General features: G+C 33.6%; 4 protein-coding genes across 5 annotated transcripts in view; 3 read left to right on the top strand and 1 right to left on the bottom strand.

Annotated features, from left to right (window-relative positions):
* Window positions 1–2,924: 2,924 nt before the first annotated feature.
* On the bottom strand, window positions 2,925–15,131 carry LOC105331528 (uncharacterized). Its single transcript, XM_034461905.2, has 8 exons — window positions 15,084–15,131; window positions 14,720–14,769; window positions 13,650–13,670; window positions 13,041–13,145; window positions 10,735–10,896; window positions 10,370–10,474; window positions 4,372–4,572; window positions 2,925–3,133 (listed from the first exon to the last, which is right to left on the bottom strand). The coding sequence occupies exons 1-8, from the start codon at window positions 15,095–15,097 to the stop codon at window positions 2,967–2,969; spliced, it is 825 nt and encodes a 274-aa protein (XP_034317796.2). The 5' UTR covers window positions 15,098–15,131; the 3' UTR covers window positions 2,925–2,966.
* LOC117680464 (DNA mismatch repair protein Msh6) lies at window positions 4,951–9,879 on the top strand. 2 transcript variants are annotated; one of them, XM_066073744.1, is made up of 4 exons: window positions 4,952–5,278; window positions 5,555–5,967; window positions 8,263–8,398; window positions 9,718–9,879. In XM_066073744.1, exons 1-2 carry the CDS (start codon window positions 5,162–5,164, stop codon window positions 5,963–5,965), a joined length of 528 nt encoding a protein of 175 aa, XP_065929816.1. In that variant the 5' UTR covers window positions 4,952–5,161; the 3' UTR covers window positions 5,966–5,967; window positions 8,263–8,398; window positions 9,718–9,879. The 2 variants fall into 2 exon arrangements, with proteins under 2 accessions (XP_065929815.1, XP_065929816.1); XM_066073743.1 differs by having other exon boundaries at window positions 4,951–5,967.
* LOC136272315 (integrase/recombinase xerD homolog) lies at window positions 8,405–9,569 on the top strand. Its single transcript, XM_066073742.1, is given in 2 exon segments — window positions 8,405–8,565; window positions 8,568–9,569. Coding segments are annotated over 2 exon segments (813 nt in total). The 5' UTR covers window positions 8,405–8,471; the 3' UTR covers window positions 9,287–9,569.
* A 3,940-nt stretch (window positions 15,132–19,071) lies between the features above and the next one.
* The window catches only part of LOC105331519 (integrin alpha-9), a 37,206-nt gene continuing 30,431 nt past the window's right edge, over window positions 19,072–25,846 (top strand). Inside the window, exons 1-3 of the mRNA XM_034461904.2 lie at window positions 19,072–19,369; window positions 23,947–24,077; window positions 25,374–25,492. Coding sequence (XP_034317795.2) covers window positions 19,212–19,369; window positions 23,947–24,077; window positions 25,374–25,492 — 408 coding nt within the window. The 5' untranslated portion in view covers window positions 19,072–19,211. The remainder of the gene's footprint in view (window positions 19,370–23,946; window positions 24,078–25,373; window positions 25,493–25,846) is intronic.

The following is a 25,846-nucleotide window of genomic DNA, read 5'->3' as shown; positions in this document are numbered from 1 at the left end:
TTTTGGTCTCAGTTGATGTTCAATATGATTATCTATAAAAACATATCAAAGATAATCTTTTTGATATGTCATTTTTTTGATAAAAAATTATTAATGAACTTAAAGTCGCGATTCTTGTATATCTTTTAAGTCCATGGGTTAATTTTTACAATATTCAAGATTCATTTAACGCATTAATCAAAGAAGTTTATTTTACAAAGAAATTGTAACAAAAATGCAAAATTTTAGAAAAAATGCAATTTTCAAATTTGGACTGATTCTGCTTTAAAAAAACAACTTAATATTCTTATCAAAATTATTTAGAAAGAGACACTACAGCTCAACACACGAATGAACAACTTGAAATTTATCCATTGCATCGTTAGGAAATAAAAAATAACGTTGATTGTGACAGTTGAGATACATACAAATCCCTTTCACATACCTGATTTATGGAATCATGAGCTTCCGGAAATTTAGGGGTCGAGCAAACCGGAATAATTATGATATAGTTGATTTATACCACGAGGATTTTGATTGATAGTAGTTGACACGTGCTGAAAACTACAAGATATTTGCCCGATTACGGTCATCATGTTTTTATCATAAAAACTTGTTAAAAATCATTATAGACTTGTAAAAAAAACAAATTTATAAATTCGGATACAAAAAAGATGGGAAAGATCGAATATCGCAATATATGTCTTGCCATATGCACCCGTTTAAGACAAGTATCTCTCAGCAGGAATGAGCAATTACAAAAACAATTATTGAGCGTTAAACACACATAATTATATATGTGGGTAAATAATGTTTTTAGGAAACTTTTCACGAATAAGTGAAACTACACTTCTTCAACTTTTTTGCTGTTTACAATAGTAAAGTAACTGCAGATGTGTGAGAAATGAGTGAAATTATCCGTTGTCGGTTTACGTGAGGAATCAGCAGCATCAATTAGTTCTAGTTAGAATAACTCTTTTTGAAAAAAAAAATCTATATCAAAAAATCAATTACTGGTGTATGTTGCCATGACCTCCGCAACTAAGAGTTTACTTACCGCTCTTTTGGAGCATTTTGCATTTTTTTTATTACGGTGCGTATGTTTCTATGTTTGCTTTATGTTACATGTGTATTTAAACTAAAATCTACGCTACATCTATGTAAAATACGATCTTAAGTAAATCACAAAATTGGCCTAAGTTTCGTCTGCGTTTTGAGTTACGATCTTTAGTAAAACCAAATCGTATTGATATAACTATTATCATTCTTTATATCTATGATATTTTTCTAAAGAGATTTTATGTGGAAAATAACCATTAAATACGAGTATTTTATTTTCAATCAGTTGTTAAGGTGTTAGGCGAGCGATATTTAATCCAAATAATATTAATCTCCTTAAGCGGGATACAAATCTTCAGGGTCTCTCTAATCTTAGATTTCACCCCACAACGATTGTGGCTCTAATTGTGAATAAATAACAATAACATAAACACATCTTACCTTATCAGCCAATGATAATTCAGGATCAGATCTTGCATTTCAGGTCAATATTCATTTGGACTTTTTGGAATTTTCACGTTTTAGACAAATAACGTCGTAAATATGAATTTTCCATTGAATAATGTTTAGTGTTATGACATGGTCAGAAAACTTATTAACACAGGCATTATCAAGCAAATTTAGCCAAAATATCACTTAAGAGCTATCATTGAGTGTGACGAAGATGACTGGTTTGATCTGATTTAGATTTATTTGCGTTACCTATTTACATCTTGAAATGCAAAATCATTCTATCTTAAAGCTATACACGCTATAATTTGCGTCAATTTTGAATAAAGGGGAAAATGTATGTGTTTGATTACTAATAAAAGTTACCTTTATTCTGTTAATTATAATGCTCAATTCGATCACGTAACAAATATATCAAATAATAAAAAATAAAAAATATTTATTTTCCTGCCAGGAAAGTAATGCCTCCTCGTGAATATCAATCTATCACGTGATATCGACAGCTAAATTTAGCCTATCATACCAAAACTGGTTAAGGGTCAACATCTTCATAATTGTGATAGTTTTACAAAGGAAAGGATATTTTCAGTAAAGCATAAATTTGTCAGATATACGAGTACAAACAAAAGAAAGAAATACAAGCCTGTGAGTAGATATGAATACTTCCTTTAAAAAAATGACGTAGACCTGTGTTTTCCTCTATGTGCTATTTATAGATCCTATAAGTGTTAATGCAGAAGTAAGGGTATCGTAAATGGCAAGCGTATTTTACTCATTATACATGTATGTATTTCAAATTAACAACTGTTAAGCATATTAAAAATCAAGTTGGATATTTAATTAGGCAAACAATAACGACCACCTAGTTCTCCGCGGACATGCGCAATGAGGTCGGTTTGATCTTTCTTCATCAATATTCATGAAAAGGTATATTTTCCTGGCAGGAAAATAAACAATTAAAAATCTATATCTTTGTAACGAGATGGAATTCACCCTTGTAATTTACAGATTAAGGATAACTTTTATAAGTAGACAAACACATGCGTTTTCACTGTCATTCAAAATTGACGCAATTTATAGCGTGTATAGCTTTAAGAAAAACTAACATGATAAAACAATCTTTTAAAACTGGCATCGGTCGCAATAAAAGATAATTTTCACCATTACGGAAATCGAATGAAATTGTAACCATCTCCAGAAAACTCACATTGCTTATCTACCATGGCAGATTTTTATTAAAAATATATTTTGATTTTATTTGAAAAGTTAAAGACATTTTATTTCAAACATATTTCAATGAAAGCTAACAACAGACAAATCCTAACTATTATTAAGGATCCTAGGGGAAAAAATAAAAGTAATGAAAGATCGCAAACAATAATTTGTTGTTTATTCCAAAATATGTATACAGCATTTTTCTTCCTGTTTCAGTATATATTATGCAACAATACAAAAATGAAACCTGAGAGAAAACCATTTTAACATGAGCACCTGCCTCTTTTAAAGCTCTGACCATCGCAGTGAGCATTCACCGACAGACGACTTCCGGCGCTTGTACAGTGTCGCGACATTGACATGTAACAATCTCCAAAGATATCTCGCTGACATTTACTAACCGGAAGCCATTCGGACCACTCTCCAACGACTGCAAAGGAAATAAATAAGGTGTAAAAGTTTAAACGGCTCAAGAACTCAACTTTAGTAAGAATTTTAGAGTTAAAGCAATTCTCTCCATGATAATTCAATATTGCAAAACCCGCCAGCTACCTCAATTTTATAATATTAACAGGGTTAAAATATGTATAACAATAACAGATCAATACAAAAAGTGTTTAATAACAGGTAGTGCACGTTCTCTACATGATAAAACCATTTTAAGAAGAGCTTGGACTTTAGGTAGTTGTGTCAAACATGCAATGTGACGTAGCCCTGTCTATTTCATTGCTAGCCATTCAGCATTGGCTTTTAAAATCAACAAGGTTTATCTGGCCTTATCAGGTAAGACTACGCAATTGATGCATATTTTGCTTGAGACCACGTCATTTTTAACTTGTTTTGACGCAAGAAATAGATATCTACGCCCTACTGAAAGTCCAAGGCCTTGTAAAAATTCAATATTGGAAAACCCACCAGCTACACAATTTACCTTTTTAATAGTAGACTACTACATCATTTATTTATTTTAATTGATCTTTTTTTATACCAAAAGAATCGGTGTCCTTTTAAAGATAGAAATACTCAAAGTAAATAAGAATAATTCAGGCACGTAGCATTAGCCCCCCCCCCCCTTTTTCTCCCAGCAACAAATTCTTTAAAATTTACATATAAAAATTGAATTATCATGGCGTTGCCCCCCCCCCCACTTTTAATTTTTGGGAGTATGTAAAATTCCCTTTTTTTCTTTTTCTTTTTTTGCTTGTCAAGATTTGTTTGGATGAGTCTGGCCCCCCCACTTTCAAAAACGATGCTACGTGTCTGTAATTTCAGTATGGTAGTTACAAAAATCAAAAAGCAAACAAAGTTCATGCATCATTGGGGTGTTATTGGTAAATGTTTTACCTCAAAGTTACTTGGATTTTTTTCAGCCTGCATATAATGCATTGATTGTAGGAGCAAACTAAGTCAAAAAAATATTTATGAAAAAATGTACACACTTAGGCTTTTTTTTTTTTTGAATTAATAATTTTGAATTGATAATTATTGCCTTTGTTCCCAAACAAAGGACATTTATAATTATCAAAGTACATGTGTATTTAGCAAATCCTGATTGAAACAAAAGCTAGGTACAAGGTTTAACACCTAGAAATGAAACATAGTTCCTTATAAGCGCCAATGCAATGTTAATGTCCTTGTTATGACCTTGTTTTCAGAGTATTTACCTACCATCATTATCAATGATATCAACGACTTTGCTCTGGACATGAGACACTAGCTTCCGTGAAATTTTTTTCAGGGACAGGACAAACCGTTCTGTGCCTTCGACTATGTCGTCATCTTTTGGCCGGGCATACATAATGGCGGAACCGGACTGGTTTGCCGGAAACGTTATTTTCATTGGCGAAAATTCCCAGTCGTTGTAGATATCTTTAGAAATTAAAGAAAAAAAAAGAATATGACTGTAGCGTATTTAGGTATGAAAAATAATTCATTAAAAAATCATTTAAGATAATCAATTCATAAATAGCAATTAAAATGTCAACGTAGAGTAAACCTTTTGATTTAATAAAAAAGAGATATTATCAAAATCATTTTCCTGATTGTTGAATGGAAAGTTCTATTTATTGAAGATTAGATATTTACTTACTTTTTATTTATTCAACCAGATTAGATATTACACAAATACACCTTCGTTGTATAATATTAACAGGGTTAAAATATGCATAACATTAACAGATCAATATTACAGGTAGTGCACGCTTTCACAACAATCTAGCGGAAACCTTTTTTTCACGCATGTATATATGTATTTATCATGGGTACTGAACATTATTTGTACATGTGGGGAAAGTAGGCGGGTTTGTTTTGGTACGGGTGATTGGTTTTTACAATGATTGGCTATTTATATAGTAACAAGTACGCATGAGTGAAGATGTTATATAAGGGTGTGTATTTGGTAAATGAGCCATTCGAAGGCTCAGATTCTTAACTTAGTTCACGTTTTTTCCATGCCACTATGTCCGAGCATGAGGACGCAGAGTTAAATCTTCTTTACGACACATCAAATCAAGGCCGCTCTCAACGGGTTTCAAGGGCACCCGAGGTTCAGTCGACACGAAGTACTAACGGCAACGTAAGTGACTTGGCGGATGCAGTAAGTTTGTTCAAAAGCGTAATCGATTCTCAGTTTGCATCATTATCTGAAAAACTTTTGACTGAACAGAAAGCTAATGCAAAAAGTCTCTCTAAGAAGATAAAAGAAAGCAAAAGCACGCGAATTCAAGGGGAAGGAAATCGCATTCAATACATTTTTAACGAAGAAATTATTGAAGACTTAGACAATCTTTCCATTGTTGTTAACGACAGTTCGGCTGTTTCTGTAATAAATGATATTAAAGAAAAATTGCAGAAGCGCAATAAGCTTATCAGGATTGCAGACAGCAGTCCAGCAGGATGGAAGACTGTTAGGGAATACGAGCAGAATGACTACGCAGATGACTCGGACGACGACAAAAAGATTCGCAGCGCGGAGTCACGGGCTATGCGGCAGAAATTCCGGGGGAGGGGACGGCCCACACCGTACAGTCGTCCGGTGCCAGCAGCAGCAGGGTCTCAGGCGCAGCTTTCCTCTGGCAGTTTTGGTGGCTACCCTCTACTTAATCAGCCCTTTCGTGCCTTTGGGGGTTCAAGGAGAACCCCCCAGCCTTCAGACGTGTGTCACAGGTGCTTCAAGACGGGACACTGGAAAAGTCGATGCCCCCTCAACTACACACAATCCGCCACAGGGTCTGAAGGGGCAAGCTCTTCAGCCGGTCAATGATGATGAGTATTACTATAGTTCCAGCTGGTCCGGTATTCTCAATATTTCGAAAAGCATTAAAGAAAATTTGATTTCTTATGATAGAAAATGTAATTTGATAACAGGTAGAGTCAAGAAAAGTTTATTTCATAATCTTCATTTTTGGAAAGAAATAGATGTCTATGATTCGGTTTTTTCTATGATCAAAAATGGATATTCCCTTGATTCTGAAATTCACCCCCCTTCAAAACACTTTGAGAATAATAAATCAGCTATGTTGAATGACAATTTTGTTTCAGGTGCAGTTCAAGATCTGGTAGAATCAGGTAGAGTAATTCAGGTACATGAAAAACCATATATGGTTAATCCGCTGAGTGTAGCAGAAAATCACGAAAAGAAAAGGCTAATTTTAGATCTCAGTTTTTTTAATAATTTCATACGGAAAGAAAAAGTAAAATTCGAAGATTGGAAAATCGCATTACAATATTTCAAAAGAAATTGTTTTATGACAAAATTTGACTTGCAGTCGGGATATCACCATATAGATATTGACCCTTGTTTTCCGCAGTATTTAGGTTTTTCATGGAAGGGAAATTATTTTTGTTTCACTGTTTTACCTTTTGGTCTTACTTCAGCCCCATATGTTTTTACAAAGTTTTTGAGGCCGTTGGTAAAATATTGGAGAAAAAACAATTTAAAAGTAGTTCTATATTTGGACGATGGTCTTATTATGGCTATGTCTGAGGCCCAATGTAATTCAGCTACAGGAATTATTAAACAGTCGTTAATTTCTGCAGGTTTTTTCATTAATGAGAAGAAATCTATTTTCAGCCCTGTACAAGAGATTGAATGGCTTGGATTGCTATGGAGATCTTTAGATTTTAGTTTACGAATACCGGAACGAGGAATCATGGACTTGGAAAACTGTTTAGATAGAGTTTTGAATGCTTTACCTAATGTTTCTGCGAGAATTGTTGCACAATTTACAGGGAAAATTATTTCAATGTTACCGGTTATGGGAAATGTTGTAAGACTTATGAGTCGTGCTTGCCACATGGCAATAGAGAGTAGAACTTCTTGGGATCTAAAGTTAGATCATGTTATTGTAGATTCTATATTACCTGAAATTTATTTTTGGAAAAAGAACACAAGATCGTATAACTGTAAAAACATTCAGAATTATTCAAGAAAGCATGTCATGATTTTTTCAGACGCTAGTGATGTTGCAGGGGCAGCATATACTGTAGAGTTGGATCAAAAGGTTTTTCACATTGGATGGAGTGAATTTGAAAAAGAAAAGATTTCTACATGGAGAGAACTAAAGGCTATAGAGCTTGGTTTATTATCGTTTCATAGAGTTATTGAAGGAAAAACAGTGAAATGGTTTACTGATAATCAAAACTGTGTAAAAATCATTGAAAGTGGGAGTATGAAAAGTGATTTACAAGAAATTGCACTGGGCATTTTTCAAATTTGTCTGTCTAAAGGTATTTCTATAGACGCTCAATGGATACCCAGAAATGAAAATCTTAGAGCAGATTATTTAAGTAAAATAATTGACTACGAAGACTGGGGTGTAACGGATGAGTTTTTTGAATTTATGAGCAAAATTTGGGGTCCATATGACATTGATCGATTTGCAAATTTCAAAAATGCAAAGTTAGAAAGATTCAATTCGTTATTTTGGAATCCTGGTACAGAGGGCGTAGACTGTTTTAGTCTCTCATGGGAAGGGGATAACAATTGGCTAGTGCCACCCATTTCATTAATTGGTAAATGCATTTTACATTTGATTAGGACCGAATCAAGGGGTACTATCATTGTTCCACATTGGCCCTCTTCTTATTGTTGGCCTTTAATTTTTGACGACCATAATGATACAATGCCCGCTGTAAAAGAAGTTTTAGAATTCCGGGAAGTTTACCGAATTTTTAAGCAAGGAAATAATGAGAATTCTATTTTTGGTTATCATGACTTTTATTCTAAAGTACTGGCAATCAAATTAGATGCAAGGATACAAAGTAGGTCCTGATGTGCAAGGGCACATTGCAGATGTTTTACCTTATTAATGGGCCTGGTGCATGGGGGTGCATTGCAGATGTTTTTATGCATGTTTATATTGTATGATAAGTTTTCAAGAGAGATACAAATCAAGATTCTTTATCTTGTTGTTTTTGTTGGTCCTGATATGCTAGAGGCATATTGCAGACGTTAGAGTGAATAACATGAGGGACGTCACGAATAATCAAAATGTATTTACATTGTACATATTTTGTATGCAGATATGAATTCATAATTATAAATGCTTTTAATTATACGTTTTACAGATATATTCCGCAAGGGACGATGGGCAGAAGCCAAAGCTTACAACAATCCCGAGCTGGATAGACTATCTGCTCTATTACCGGAGTACTGTGTGAAAGAAAAGGCAGAGAATACGAGAAGGAAATATAAGTATGCATTTAATAACTTTTGTAAATGCTGTACTTCTCATTGTTCGAATTTGTCCTTTTTACCTTCAACCGATATGACGGTGTCTATGTATTTAGTTCACATTTGCCAGGTTTTTTGCTCGTCAGCCAAAATAGAGGAAGCTGTAAGTGCTATTTCATGGGCTCATAAGCAGGTTATCCAAACCCATGCCATTCTTCTTTAGTTACACAGGTCAAAGAAGGCGTGTTGAGAGAATGCAGGAAACCAGTCACAAAAAAGGAACCTATTTCACCTTTCCATTTATTTCTTCTTGCAGAAAAATATGGCAATGAAAACAGCTGTCTTACAGATTTAAGAATAATTACAATTTGTCTTTTAGGATATGCTGGTTTTCTTAGATTTTCGGAAATTGTTAACATCAGACGATCTGATATTTCATTCCAAGATCAACATGTCTCCATATTTATTCAGAAAAGTAAAACAGACAAATATAATGAAGGATCTCGTGTTTGTATTGCAGAGACGGGTACCAAAACATGTCCAGTGTATTTTTTGAGAAGATATTTGAAATTAGCAGGAATAGAGAGTTCTTCAGACGAATATATTTTTAGACAAATAACATACTTGAAAAAAGCTGCTTCCTTTAAGTTAAGACATACAAACAAACCTCTGTCATATACTAGAACAAGAGAAATTATTCTTTCTGCCTTAGAGGATATTGGTTTAGATAAGAAAAAGTTCGGATTACACAGTTTAAGGTCAGGAGGCGCTACAGCTGCAGCTGCTGCAGGGGTTAATGACAGAATTTTCAAAAAACATGGCAGGTGGAAAAGTGAAACAGCAAAAGACGGTTATGTCAGGGAAACATTGTCAGAAAAATTGAGTGTTTCAAGTAATCTGGGTATATAATAATATATCCTTTTTTAAACTCAACTCTACTTTATTTTGTCGAAATCTGAGCGCTTCGCCTCCTATCCTATAATAATGTGTTGTTTTATATGGTAAATGATTTATGTTCGTTTGAGTGTAACGAACTAAGAACATAAATGTATTTATCATGGGTACTGAACATTATTTGTACATGTGGGGAAAGTAGGCGGGTTTGTTTTGGTACGGGTGATTGGTTTTTACAATGATTGGCTATTTATATAGTAACAAGTACGCATGAGTGAAGATGTTATATAAGGGTGTGTATTTGGTAAATGAACCATTCGAAGGCTCAGATTCTTAACTTAGTTCACGTATTAGAGATATTCCCACCCACCCAACCCTTGTTATGATATGTTATTTGTAATAATCGATTTGCTATCAGTATTAAAGTTTTAATTTATCTTTTGTAGTTTGATGATTGTACATATGGATGGAGTTAAACGAGAGATTGATTGATCGAGTTGATTTACTGTGATTGGATTTGATAAGAAACAGAAAAAGAGAATTTATGTAATGTGGTTGAATAAAATCTGAGCGCTTCGCCTCCTATCCTATAATAATGTGTTGTTTTATATGGTAAATGATTTATGTTCGTTTGAGTGTAACGAACTAAGAACATAAACTATAAAAGTGTTTCTCTTCTGATTTCCGTGAGAGCGTGAAATGTTTTCACGACGAAAGATCAGACACCTATCGTTTCACAGTATATGTGTTACAGCAGTGATTTCCGCTATATGGTCATGAAAATGTTGAATACGTATTAGGAGCAACTAATGATGCTGTGAACTCTTAATGATTTGTTAAAGGGGCATTGTCACGAGTTTGGTTGATAATTATTTTTTTTATTTCATTGTTTATAAAGGCTCAGAAATGCATTTTTGATAGACAACCAAAATTTGAGTGTCATTCGCTGAGTTAATAGCTTGTTACAGAGCCTACAATTCTTTGCTATGTAAACAAAGGTTTTGTTTGCATTTTGAATGTTGAAGTGAAAATCAAAGGGATCATATTTTTTTTTAACTTAAACATAATAAAATATACCCGATTAAAAGCACTTAATACCTGCCGTAAAATCACAGATCATGTATTCGGTGCGATAAGGGGTCTTCTTGTGGTTCACGTTGAATTTTATCGGTCCTCCGATTTCTAAGATTCTCTTTGCCTTTCCTGTTAAAAAAAGAGATTGTATTCATCAAATCCAAGACTCATTACAAATATATCTCCAAAAAGTAATGCATGCGCGGATCTAGAAAGGAGTGGGGGTTCAAAAGGAATAGAATTCTGAATCCGCGCATGCGCATGATGTACTAATCATCAGGTGATTAATAGTTAATATTAATAGCATCTATTTTTCTCTTTTTCACACGTCTCTCTCTCTCTCTCTCTCTCTCTCTCTCTCTCTCTCAGATATATATAAGTTATCTTACTGTCATTATCTACGATCGTAAACCGTAACTTGGCGACAATTTTGTCCGTGCCTGCCACAAATCCAATCAGCTGGTACCGCTTCCTTTCGTCTGATCTATTGTTTTCCGGAGCGTACACCTCCAGACCGGTTTTGATTTTACGAAATTGGATGTATTTTGAGGCTGTAATTGTGAATTAGTAATCTTAATAATAATGATGAAAGAATGTTACAATATGAATTACAACAATTTTTAAGAGGCTTTTTTTACTTCCTCTTCACAAAGATATTTGTATTTAGATATAGAAAAAGTGTTTCAAAGCACTATATTTAATATTTTCAAATAGCTGCCCAAAATTGTGACCATTTCTAATACAGTACCGTATAATAATCAAATCTTCATAAACAATATTCAAAGGATGTCTATATCATTTAATCTTAATATAAGTCATCATGAATATGAAAAATAATGTCACTATGAATGTTATTTCATTCATACATGTAACAGTACTACTGTCAATAATAATTATAGTTCAATTCAATTTCATTTATTTCCTCAGGTTAATTTAATCAATGAAACGATCAATTTGTACAAAATGGTAGGCAAAAATTTTAAACAGTTTAAAAATAAACTTATACTTTAAATTATGCAGAAAAACACATCATATTAGCACATTCATCTGAAGTCAATATTAGCTACAATTCATATTTTCTGCTTTTTAGTTGGTTATGCATGTAACTATATCATGGAATAAATTCTACTATAGCTATTGCCGAGATTAAGGAGATGCCATGTAGATATATGCCATGCGAAAAATTTTCGCGAGGTTCGCGAGGGCCTCATTGTCGCGAATATTTCTCGCCGCGGACCAGTATTTATAGTTATAATAAAACAAACAGGTGTGGATAAGGTTTAGTCGCGAAAATTAGTCGCGAACCAGTTAACGTTCATCTCGGATAAATCGCGAAATAAAGTAGTCGCGAATAATAGTTGGTTTACAGTAAACCAAACCGTAATCAGTTTGAAAACAATGTCGATTTCACGTTTTTTCTTCCAGTCAAAACGATAACTTTTGATTCGAATGTTTATTTCGAACAGCTCAACTCCGCTGTTCAAATTACGACTTCCCTAGCATTTTTTCACTGTATGTTTTACATAAAATATAGAACGTGTAAAAGTGATGATCATATTACATTACCCTTGAAATATAAGGACTGTAATTAAATATATATAAAATATATGTCGTTGGGTGTGATTTTATTCGATAGCGTGTGATGGAAACACAGGTACACTGTTTCTAACAAACCCTTTGAGTGTTCGAGGAATACCTGACTTCATAAACTAGATCGCCTCTCTATAGAAAAAACGTTCAGAAGAAATATCGAATTGTTGATATATAACAAAGCAAATATACTTGTTCTTGTGAATATTGAAAGATAACCTCCTTGGTATCAAAATGTTGTTTAAGATATACGAAGGGCCTTTAATAAATTATGTCACTAATCAGATTCCATAAAATACAGGTTTCAATTGACCTTTGAATTTTTTTTTTGTGCATTACACGCACATTTAAATTGGCCAAACAGACATTTAGGAAAAGCAATGTCCTGGGGCACCTCGCACGGCCTCAACAGATGCAAGAGTAACTGATATCATTTCTAATGATGATCGATGAACCATTATACAAATAACAAACTTGGTTTAGTGGGCATTTTAACGGGGACAGTATTGCAACAACAATGTTTAAGCGAAAAGAAATCATGCCTTAACTATTGAGGTTGATATGACAGTTTTGTCCACGATACGGCCTTCTCAAAAGTTGAGTTCATTGCTTTTGATTTACATATACAATGAATGTGCCATGATCAATAAATGGATATTCAGTGTAATAAACACACAACTATAGACAATCATGTTAAATGGGTTTTAAGAATGCTTAGAACTATATGAATTGTCTGTCGTTTATCAACTTGAAGGCATTAATTCTAAAATGAAACCATTTTAACAAGACCTAGGACTTTCGGTAGGATGTAATCTTTTTCTTGCGTCAAAGCAAGTTAAAAAATGACGTTGGTTTTGGGTGAAATATACACAGATTGCATAGTCTTCGCTCAAAAGCCAGACAAATCTTGTTGATTTCTAAGAGCAATGGTCGAGTGGCCAGCAATGAAATAGACAGACCTACGTCACATTGCTCAAAGCTCTTGTTAAAGTGGTTCTAAGTGGCCAAGTGATGCTATTGATAAAACTTTTAAAAAAATTACAACACTGAAGAACATAAAGTTACGAAAATATTTACCCCCCCCCCCCATAAAGATCATACCAACCAGGATAAAAAGTCCACTGTATTTCTGGGTCTGTCTTATTTTTCATCACTGTGACTTTGACATCACTTCCGCCCTCTTCAACATAATCAAACAATCGACGCACAGCTAAAACAGAATAGTGTAAATGAAGACAATGGAATTGAGATTCGGCTCATAGTCGAAGACATTCACCAAAATCGAAGAATAATTATACAATATTCAGCAGGTCGACAAGGAGATGAAATATTTGTTCACGCTAGTATATTTATTTTAAAATTTCAAATTCAGAATTTTAAATCTCAATTTAAAAAAATAACCTTCTTACTTTAATTTTTAAACATATATACATCTTTTCTAACAAGAGCTCGGCTTTCAGTAAGACGTAGCTATCTATTTCTTGCATCAAAACAAGTTAAAAATGACGGGATTTCAAGCGAAATTACGTAGTCTTAGCATAAAAGCCAGACAAATCTTGTTGATTTCAAAGAGCCGTGGCCGAGTGGCTAGCAATGAAATACACATGCCTACGTCACATTGCTGTTTGACACATCTACCCAAAGCCAAAGCTCTTGTTAAAATGATTCTATGTGTTTAAAATTTTAATAGTCAAGTGAATGTTGGTATACTTACTTAAACACATCACCTGTTTCACTGAAAGAAAAAAAGGGGGAATGTATATTACGATCGCTAAACAGTCAAAATGTGAATATATTCCACGAATGATATTATGTGTCCTTCTGTCTACGAACATAAACATTTAATCGTTGGTATTTCAGACGGAATATGACATTGCATAAGATACAGTATATATAACCCGCGTTAACTAATGAAATTATCGTAAAAAGAAGGTCAATGTTACCAAACAATTGTAAATGTACATCGGTACGTTAATTAAAAGAATGGCAAATCATTTTTGGTGAGTTGATTTTAATCGACTCTCCTATGCAAACTGGAAGTGAACGGTGTTTGGATCTAAGCAGAAATCATCACCGTTGAAAAACTTAATACTTGAAATCAATTGATGAAGTGGATGTAATGTATTCAGAAGCATTGTTTTTAAGGACATTTAATTATATATATCTTGAAAATATTCAGATTTTAAATGGTAGGAACGATTTAGTTATTTTGTGTAGTCGTATATATTCCTACGTATAGTTTAATATTGCTTTGATATAATTTGCATAGAATCACCAGGCATGTCACCGATTTTAAAATAAGTAATAATCAATAAAATCAACTCCCGTCAGTACTTTAGTACTTTGATTTGAGATATGAGCAGTAATTTAAAAAGTTAAGTGGGTTGCAATTGGTCACATGATCAAGTCCTTCGAATGGCTTCTCAGAAGATTTGATCACATGACCAACCAAATTCATATGCCGACAAACCTTTTAACATTGCTGTTCATTACCTGTATTTACGTTTGAAAACGGCAAATCGTTCAGAGTCAATAATTTATAACGAAGTTTTTTTTTCCTAATTCATACGAATATAACTTTTGATTGATTTGAACATATTTTATTGTGTAAATAACACATTCAACAGTACTGGAAACAATTTCTTACAACTTACATGTTCTTCTCCTAAATATAACTTTAATTACTAGCATTCAAAATTACCCCGTGTCTGTTAAACCTTATCGATGCACATTTTACATGTATATATGCACTAAAAAAGTCAAGAATCACAAAACCTTTCTTACTTGAAACAAGGAAAACTACACAAAAAACAACTTTGATCAATGTGGTAAACCTGAAAATAGATATTCATAATGTATTAACTTAATAAATTACAAAGCCGTTGTTAAATAAAGACAATCGATTGCTAAATAAATTATTAAAAAAAGACAGTAATTGATTTAGAAAATAAAAAATTAAATAAGGCAAAACGAAGTATCAAATGAACTAATAAATAAAAGTGATGAAATCAATGTTTCATACGTTAATTCTATAATAAGGATTAGCTAAATGGTATTACAATTCTGTCAGCAGCTCAAAAAACACTAGACTTAGTCTTAAGTAGCAGCAAAATTAATGTTCTTCACCTACTGATATAAACTTATTTACCTGAGTAACGTCATTGGAAAACTAATAATGTGTAAGGTTCACCTTGGCCAAAGGAACTATTGACTTAAGAACCGATGCTGCTTGCTATATAGGTAAAATTATTTAGATCTGACAGCCCATTGGATTGTGAAATTGGGCGGGGTGTAAATTCATTATCCCACTCGCAATTTGACCATATTGTTTGCTTGCGAGTGCTTTTCACTTGATGTATTTTCCATTTCCTATAAAATCAGTTTAATGTAGCAGTTTTTTTTTTAAAATTTCAAACAAATACATGTAACCCTTCAAAGAAGTAATAAGATTGAGAAAAAACACACTATCAGACTCAGCAATTTTTTCTCATGTTGATTTTTTTCCCAAGTTAATGTTTTAAATTTTGAAATAAAAAGTTTATTACAAAACCTGTAACGATTCATGAAGTATATTTCCCCCTTTCATAGTTACATGTACTTGAGGAATTTCCAATTATATAGTATTTTTTAAATTGATCTTGATTTTAGGATTTTATCTGTTGACCTCAATGAGAGACCCATACAACGTGGTGCGAGTTGACGGCATTTCATCTTGTCTGTTTTCTAATAATTTAAGCGATATTTGGTCGAGGATAAGAAAACGTTACACAGGGTGAGGATATTGCCGAGCCTTCTTCACGTTTTCGACCCGAGGCCAACTACCGCTTATATTTCAAGCACAGGCACCTGACGTCATATATTTTTCTCATAATAAAAATAATACACCGCTTACCTAATAATACACAAGGTACCCATCCCCGCCATCTTGGATTTTTTTAAAACTGTCACATCGCCGTGAATTTTCGCTTATAACTCAGCGGTAACATTTTTCTGCGATCATCTCCGCCGTCCGATCGGTCACTCGATTTATTAGCTTACTGCTGATTCAACCAAAACGGCCCATAACATCGTTTATTAATAAAAATATCTCCTCATTCTGCATCTACTGCTGCTGATTTGCGACAAAAGGCTAAAGGGTGGACGGAAGTTGACATCTTTGCGTCATCTTTTGGGATATCCCTTTTCTGATTGGTGCATTTTTTCCCTAATAAAATACTGCAAAAAATGCACCAATCAGAAAAGGGATATCCCAAAAGATGACGCAAAGATGTCAACTTCCGTCCACCCTTTAGCCTTTTGTCGCAAATCAGCAGCAGTAGATGCAGAATGAGGAGATATTTTTATTAATAAACGATGTTATGGGCCGTTTTGGTTGAATCAGCAGTAAGCTAATAAATCGAGTGACCGATCGGACGGCGGAGATGATCGCAGAAAAATGTTACCGCTGAGTTATAAGCGAAAATTCACGGCGATGTGACAGTTTTAAAAAAAATCCAAGATGGCGGGGATGGGTACCTTGTGTATTATTAGGTAAGCGGTGTATTATTTTTATTATGAGAAAAATATATGACGTCAGGTGCCTGTGATTTCAAGATAGTAATCGTGCATTTTGCTTATCCTGCAACCTGCAACATTTTGCACCTTTAACCATGTATTTTATATATAGACAACACATAAGTCAGAACTTAATACTAATTTTAACCTTTCAGTGGTGTTTCACATTGTTTGTCTAAGCAATTTTTCTTATAGATTTTATGTTGGCTTTTTCCGTTTTTGCCATATTATTTTATTATTCAGTTGACACGGTAATGATTAAAATGGAATTTCTCTTTAATCCAAAATTAAAGGGTTTCTGGCACGCCTACATGAAGTTGCCGATTTTCAGGCGCTGGCTTCTAAATTGGTACATGTATTTCTCTCAAAGCAGAAATTTTAGGAAATCGGTATTTGAGTCCATACCAATTCGATTGGTTGGCAGTTAGCAGGCTTGTTTAAAATAAAGAATATAGAATAAAAATGCAAAGCTGTGAATTTTATGAGATTTTTTAATGCAGAGCAGAATAACAACACAATGAGAAAATCATTGTTTGATTTCAGGAGGGTAGAGGGCCATCTAATCAACGGTCAGGTTTCCCTAAAAACTTAGGATATTTGTTCAGCTATTACATGTAAATATAATTAGGAAAAGAAGAAATCCATATATTTAACCTTCAACATTCTGGTATGTTCCTATATATTTATATAGAACTCTTCATCTAAGGAGATCAATAAAGCCTAAAAATGGCCATTTTTATGGTTGTTGTTGTTTTTGGTTTTTTTTATTTATATGATGATACTTCATAACTTAAACAATGATGCTGTTTAAAGATAATGTAATGAACCTTTTACTTGTACATGATGATGATTCTTAATAAAAGGATGATCATCTTTAATCATGAAAACCATGGTGATGCTTCACCATTATCTGATGAATCACAGATGGTTGTTTATCAATTGGCCTTCAATATATTTATGGCAGTCAATATTATCATTAGATAGTGTTTACTAGCTTCTTACCTGGGTATATCCCTCTAACTATTGTAAAAATTGGCAGGACAACAAAGTAGTGCCTTTCAGCAAAATAGTTCCAATACTTGCGGAATGTATACACAATTATTGGGACATTTTAAATCAGAATGCTTGACACATGTCAGAAAAGAGGATTTGCAATTTTAAAAGCAAGTGTCAAAACTGAATTATCCTTTGATGGAAAGAATTGAAATTGTTTAATGTACACCCTTCCAAAATTGTGAAATTCCCTGCTTTTACTTTCATTTTCAGAGTTTTTCAATACAGACGCATTTTGCCGGAAAACGAATCTGACTTCAGACCACGCAATTTTAACAAGAGAGAGACAATTTGATGAGCTTTCATTCAAGGGGTCCCTTGCTGCTGAACGAAAATTAGGGCCGAAGCTGTGCACCTTAACGTTACCAATACCGCCTATGTAAAATGAATTAGTGGACTTAACCCATCTATTTATAAATTTTTTTACTGTTTTTCTTCTTTTTTGAAATTTGACACAAATCGCAACTTCTCGGGCCTTTCTGGTAGAGCTCTGAAAAACACTTATTACATGATTGTACATGTACACAGGGGTCCAATGGCATGACAGTCTCCTTTTTACAGGACTTGATATAAATACAACACATTTTACGATCTGTTGAGATGAGAGCTAGACTTCGTTAAATTCGATATACCCTAAAATATACCACAGAAGAGACATAAGCTGGTTTTTCGACACTTAAATTGATGGGACGCCACACTATATTGTGTAAATTTCTGATGTCCTGTGATGTTTGAAGAGACAGTACGGCGCATCTTATCAAAAAACCGACTTGAAAAAAATTTCCGATCGGGTTCGGTATTTTTGTACTACTCATTAAGCATAAACTTTCAGAAAATTACAAATTTCTTCATGAAATAAATCTTATTAAATTATTAAAATTAATAATTATGTATAACCAATAGTCATATTTACATCGCAACGTGTTTCGGAGTTCAGCCTTCTATACTATTACGCATGCATATTTGCCGTAAACAAAACACATGCAGGGCTAGCGAAGATTCTCCTGGACAGGCTTGTTGATAAAAATGTGTCTTTTCTACTTCTTCCGGGTAATAATTGTTCAAAGGTTTTAAAATAACCACAATTTTTAATTTTGTAAGCATGCATTTGACGAATCAAGTCAAAACTGACTAAACTTATTCTTTCAATGCATAAAAGGACTGGAATCGCTTTAAATTCAATCATTTGCGTTACCTTAAAACATGTACATTTTTCTACAATTCACCAATGCCTAATAAAATTTTAATATTACTTCATGGTTCCCGAAAAATTAATTTTTGAAATTTTATTAGAATGTGTAAAAGCTTTCAATAACATAAACAAAACAAGAGAATGTAAAGATTAAGTCGATAAAGCCAAGCAATAGTTTGAAATTTGCCTTCTTTCACGATCGCGCGCCAAAAAAATAAACCTGAGACCGTTTACAGTATGCAAATATGAACACACGTAATTAACATATAGTTTACTATCAAATACTAAGTGTTTATGTATAGAACTCTCTGAATCATACCAAAAATAGGAAGATAATGACCAGAAAATTTGATCCAATTAATAATAATTTAGAATTACTGAAATAATAATGTTCAATTGACATTTTCCTCGGCGGCGGCCGGTGCAGCAAAATGCCAAAGTTGATAACAAGCGAAACAAAGCACATAGTGAACTAGGATGGAGAGAGCATGGAGAATTCAATGCTTTGTGTTACTGCTGGATGTCTTTGTTAATTCTTTTCTTCTGGATTTACAAAACTTCACTGTGTACCGCGGACAGAACGGCAGTTTGTTCGGATACTCCGTCGCCTTGTTAAGGAACTCTAATGGAGATTGGTAAGAGACAGATATATACATGCGCGGATCCAGAAAAAAATTCCCGGGGGGGGGGGGGGGGGGGGGTATTCGACGGTTATATATAAGTTTGCTAGCGGGGAGGTCAGGGGCATATGTAAATTTTTGTTCATTTTATAATATAATTTAGAGAAATTTGAATTTTGCATGAAGCAGTTGGGTTCTTGACCTCCCTGACCCCCCTCTCTCTCTAGATCCGCGCATGGGTATACATGTAGCTTCCTTGTTGGGCATAAAGTCAAGTTTTAATAATCTAAACATGAATCGAATTTTCATTTATTTCATTGTCTATCACTTGTGAAGGATTTCGTGTAGGCTTTTTTTATTAATATATTTTCTGCCTTGAAGGGGCATTAAAAGGTGATAAAGATGTCAGACAAAAAACGTTTGTTGCATAACTTTTTTAAATACATGAGCGGATCCAGAGGGGTCGCGGATATCAAAACTTCTCGAAAAAATGTCGAATTTATTAAATTTACGTGATAACGTAACCAATAATAGGCATTGGGCCCCTCGGCAGTCATAAGTATCCGTCAGACCACCCATTCCCCCCAACCCCGCCCGAAAAAAATCTCTGGTAGGGGAGATATCGTCATCAGAATTTCTGAATCCTCGTCCGATCAGGTGTACGAATTTTTGACAAATACCGTAAACACTTTACAGAACAAAACACACTTACATTGAGGCTGTGGGCGATCCGAGGACCCACGCCTGTGTATGACCCAATTATAACTATCATAATAACTAACAATTCGAGTTCCATCAGATTACAGTGACACAGTCTCTAATGGCTGACAAGTAAACAATGTTTTGATCATACAATTCAAAACAATGCCTCAAAGACAATCATTTAAAACATTTTTTATGTGCGAAAGTTCTCAACACCCTCCCCTCCCCTCCAACCCCAATACCCCTCCCCCGACCAAGGTAAAATTTGATCGTACATCTAACGGACGCATGTCGAGATTAATAACTTCTAGGCATTCGACTTTTTTTAATAGGACTTAATTTCCTTATCAATACAACATATTAACTTATATGTGTTATTCAGTGTGAAAATGAATTTTGTACCGTTATTTTAAAATTCAATTATTCGCTGGTTGTCAAAAAAAAAAAAATAAAATAAAACCCCGCACTCACACACGAGGTAAGAAAAAAAACACACTGCAGAAAACACTACACACATAGTATCTGCACGTCGAGACCAAGGATAAATACATTTAAGCTGAACTTCGTAAAAAATGTTTTTAAGAAATTCATTTTTCACCAATAAGCTTATTTTATGACTAATCAAATTATGACTTTAATGCACACTGACACACTGGTTCCCTGAATTGTTAACTGAATTGTTAACACAACGTATATAACACGTCTGTATGCTAAAGATTTTCGAAACATCTTAATAGTTTCTAGGGCATCCGCCGGTCAGCTCACGAATGTTTACTATACTCTCCCAGCTTATGTTTAGACAAATGTCCGCATGTTTATGAATTTCTATTTTAAATCGAACCATGCACTCGGGAGGAAATTTATTAATAACAACATTTCTCATCGTTAGGAAATCCACAGGGATTTGGTTATTAGGTAGTGAAGTTCCTAATTATTTGTTCAGTCCGAAAGAAAAAAAAGTAATTAACATGGTTCTTATGGGTGCATTTCGGCCGGTGTATTGCAATTAATAAATTTACAGAAAACCCCCGTTTCATTCATGATAAAAAAAAGTGTATTCAATGTTCACTCAAAAAAAGTTAAAAAAAAAAAAAAAGTAATAAAAAAAAACCAAAACATTCGCCATCTTTGATTTAACGGGTGTCCTCGGTTCAAGTTATGTTTTAAACAGGTTATCAAAGATGACTGCACTTAGCGCCGGGTTTTGGGTCTTTTTCGGTTGCTTCTGATGCGTTTATTTCTTAACCTAATATCGCTTTTGTTTATTATATTACAGAGTCTTGTCAATTTCCAACATAAATTAAGATATTAAATTGTGATACAATAATCTCTTAATATGCATGAGAGATGGAGCTGACATTATAGGAATGGTACTAAAAAAGACTAACATGAATATCAATTCCATGTATTAAAAATAATGTGATGACTCTTTTACCATAACCCTTTCGAATTCTATTCTATATGGTACATGTACTGTAACTATACTATTTGCTATGGTTTCATCATTAAGATCACGCCCATGTAAGTACAGATGACTTTATATATCAATGCTTGACAACGTATTCGAAAAGATTGTCCAAGTTAATTAACACACAACATGCTACCTTGCACGTGACGTCATAGAATTTTGTATTCACAAAGTTACCAGGGGTAATAAATCACATGGTGAATTCAACCTTGGTTACAACAGAAAAAGCGAAAGTAAGAAGAATCAGGGTTTTTTTTCTAATTCAAACTTTGAGTGCATGTTTTTTCTATAATTAATCTCCCTTTGATATAACTTTGATTACGCAAATATACAACTACTGTTAAACAGAGAACAATAGACAAACATGCGCTTTGATACTTGACAATATTTATGTGTATGTATGACCTGAAAGTTGATAAATATGGATTGAAGGGAGAAGTCTCAAATTTGTGATCATAACACATGTCTCTACCTTTTTAAAACAACGTCGCATTTTACAACTTTGAAAAAGAACAGCACACAATTATAATGACATTGTACTTGTAGATTACATCTATATAGCGTGTAGTAATCTCAATGTACAATGTATTCTTAATCTACCATTTAACGATATCGATTCAAATGCTTCTGCCTAGGAAAAAATATCCCAATCAAATAAATTCTCATCATACCTTTTATTTCCAGGTTAAAAAAAAGTGATATTTGTTATATAACATATTATACAAATGTCTTTTCATTGTTTTATCTAATCAAATAGATTATGAATCTGCAACAACTTTGACCTGTATTTGAATTATTTGAATATTTTAGTGATTTCTAGCGGAGTATGTAGAAAAAATTATTGTCGTTTTTTTTAATAAAATTGGGTTAATTCATTGCAGTCGGCTTCCTAAACGTTTGGATCTCTAATTTAATGTAACACGAGTTTTTTTAATCCAATAGAGACCTAATATACATGTATTAAAGAAACAACAACAAGCAGAATCTCTCCTCTTGCAAGTATATATACATATGATTACAAAGAAAAAAAACCCTGATTTTTTTTAAATGCTCTTATTAAATAAGTTAAAATTCCATGATTACTCTCAGTTCTTTGATTAATTTTAAGGGTTTTGGTCGGCGCTCTTATTAAACGAGTTAAAAATCCCATGACTACTCTCAGTTCTTTGATTAATTTTAAGGGTTTTGGTCGGCGCTCTTATTAAACGAGTTAAAAATCCCATGACTACTCTCAGTTCTTTGATTAATTTTAAGGGTTTTGGTCGGCGCTCTTATTAAACGAGTTAAAAATCCCATGACTACTTTCAGTTCTTTGATTAATTTTAAGGGTATTGGTCGGCGCTCTTATTAAACGAGTTAAAAATCCCATGACTACTTTCAGTTCTTTGATTAATTTTAAGGGTATTGGTCGGCGCTCTTATTAAACGAGTTAAAAATCCCATGACTACTCTCAGTTCTTTGATTAATTTTAAGGGTTTTGGTCGGCGCTCTTATTAAACGAGTTAAAAAACCCATGACTACTTTCAGTTCTTTGATTAATTTTAAGGGTTTTGGTCGGCGCTCTTATTAAACGAGTTAAAAATTCCATGACTACTCTCAGTTCTTTGATTAATTTTAAGGGTATTGGTCGGCGCTCTTATTAAATGAGTTAAAAATCACATGACTTCTTTCAGTTCTTTGATTAATTTTAAGGGTTTTGGTCGGCGCTCTTATTAAACGAGTTAAAAATCCCATGACTACTTTCAGTTCTTTGATTAATTTTAAGGGTTTTGGTCGGCGCTCTTATTAAACGAGTTAAAAATCCCATGATTACTCTCAGTTCTTTGATTAATTTAAAGGGTTTTGGTCGGCGCTCTTATTAAACGAGTTAAAAAACCCATGACTACTTTCAGTTCTTTGATTAATTTTAAGGGTTTTGGTCGGCGCTCTTATTAAACGAGTTAAAAATTCCATGACTACTCTCAGTTCTTTGATTAATTTTAAGGGTATTGGTCGGCGCTCTTATTAAACGAGTTAAAAATCCCATGACTTCTTTCAGTTCTTTGATTAATTTTAAGGGTTTTGGTCGGCGCTCTTATTAAACGAGTTAAAAATCCCATGACTACTCTCAGTTCTTTTATTAATTTTAAGGGTTTTGGTCGGCGCTCTTATTAAACGAGTTAAAAATTCCATGATTACTCTCAGTTCTTTGATTAATTTAAAGGGTTTTGGTCGGCGCTCTTATTAAACGAGTTAAAAATCCCATGACTACTCTCAGTTCTTTGATTAATTTTAAGGGTTTTGGTCGGCGCTCTTATTAAACGAGTTAAAAATCCCATGACTACTCTCAGTTCTTTGATTAATTTTAAGGGTTTTGGTCGGCGCTCTTATTAAACGAGTTAAAAATCCCATGACTACTCTCAGTTCTTTGATTAATTTTAAGGATTTTGGTCGGCGCTCCCAAATCTGATGACATATTTCAACCCTGGGTAAGACGGCCTGGAGCGCTATTTAAATGTCGCCTTTCTTGGGGGAAAGACTCAGAGTGCGAAGAGGTCAATGTGGATAGCACAGGTACGTACATTTTAATGATTGGCTTCGCCCGATCACAGTTTTTTGCGGTGTTTGTTCATATCATGCATCTGGCAAATTTTACTACTTGCGCACGCATTGCGCCTTGCGCTACTTTTTTTTTTACTAAAGAATGACAACCTCATTTAAATCTGTTATTACATGTACATTTAGATTACTTATTTAATAACGTTACTCTTATCCGTTGCCTTGATTTAAAAACATTTATACTAATTCAAATTGAGTTTTTCTACGCATATGCGTAAGAATATTGATCGGATGTACAATTCGCCTACTAAAAGTAAAGCTTAATCACGCCATCCTATTTCGGAAATCAACACAACAGTGCTACGTGTATGTATAGTTTATTGCATTTAGCGTAATGCCTTTATACTACATTTACAGAGCTGATAATGATATTTATTTACATACCGATCTTTTAAAAGAATACTTGTTCTTCAATGAAACAAAAGTTAATAGCATTGTTATAAAAAATGTAAGCAAAACCTAGGCAAAATAAAAATAACATAGCCACGTAAAACCCCCTTGATACAACGCACGTTGAAAAAATTCGCACTTTTTCGATGATGGAGTTATGTATATCTAGGTAATAGACGTTTATAGTTGTATATTTTTAAAAACAGAAGCTGAAAAAAAAATACAATGGTAACTTTCTTCGTGGTATTTCTTTCAACATTCCCTCAAGGGGGTTGGAGTTGTGGCCATTTTTAGACTGTACTAATCTTCTCAAGAAAAAGGAGTCATTATACATGTAAAGGTGATAATTAGTTAAAAAACCCAAACTTAAAAGCTGAAAAAATATATAAATAAAAAAAATTGTTAGATAATAACTTATACCTAAACTAATCATATCTGAAAATTTAGGATAAATACTGATAGGTAATTTGGTTACTACCCAGCCTCGTAAAAAAACTTCAAGAGAACAATGACGTATATCTCTGCTATTCTAGAACCAATCAACTTAAAATTCGGCATGAGTGTATCTCAGATATCACTTTTCTTAAAACTACATGCATATTGCTAATGTTATTAAGTAAATTGATTTATAAGGCTTTTGAAACGAGCTGGTAGTTTTTTTTTTTATCAGTCTTTTGAGAGTTTGACCCCTTTCATTTTTTTATTGTTACATTGAAATTTATGTTAAAACGGGCTTGGCCCCTGTGTTCTTTCATATGGCATATTTGATTGTTTTCATATATATGCAGCCTAGACGGGTGGAACGGCACACTGTTATAATTTTGTCATTTTCCTATTTTGCTATTTCTATTTTTATTTCAGGAAACACTGAAGAAACGATGATTTTTCATCAGAGAAAAATCCGTTTTCATCCGGACAAATCAAATCAATGGCTGGGCGTTTCCTTAGACGTGGATCCTGAGGATCAGTCAAGTGTCCTCGTAAGTCGTCATCTGCATAGACAGTTAAGGGGCGTGGCATCAATAAAAAAAAGCGGATCGAGTAGGGGGAGAGTGACAAACTTATTCAAATTCTTAGCGAGCAAGAAAAAAAGTTTTTCTCTCTAAACTTCAATTTTAATCATAAAACATCATTTTTTTTTTTTAAATTATAAATTTAAAAATTAAAGTAAGGGGCAGCTTCTCTAGCATTCATATATATATGTGGGGACAGCAACCCACCCCTTTTTTTCCCATCTACCGATGCTACGTGTCTGCTTACTGCCACATTGCTAAACGCGGAAAAGCGGATTGATTTTTTTCCTTTTGCAATTTCAACCCCAAGGTATCAAAGGA

This window comes from Magallana gigas, chromosome 10 (genome assembly GCF_963853765.1).
Source record: "Magallana gigas chromosome 10, xbMagGiga1.1, whole genome shotgun sequence".
NCBI classification, from domain to species: Eukaryota; Metazoa; Mollusca; class Bivalvia; order Ostreida; family Ostreidae; genus Magallana; species Magallana gigas.
This window is presented reverse-complemented; position numbering and strand designations above follow the sequence as displayed.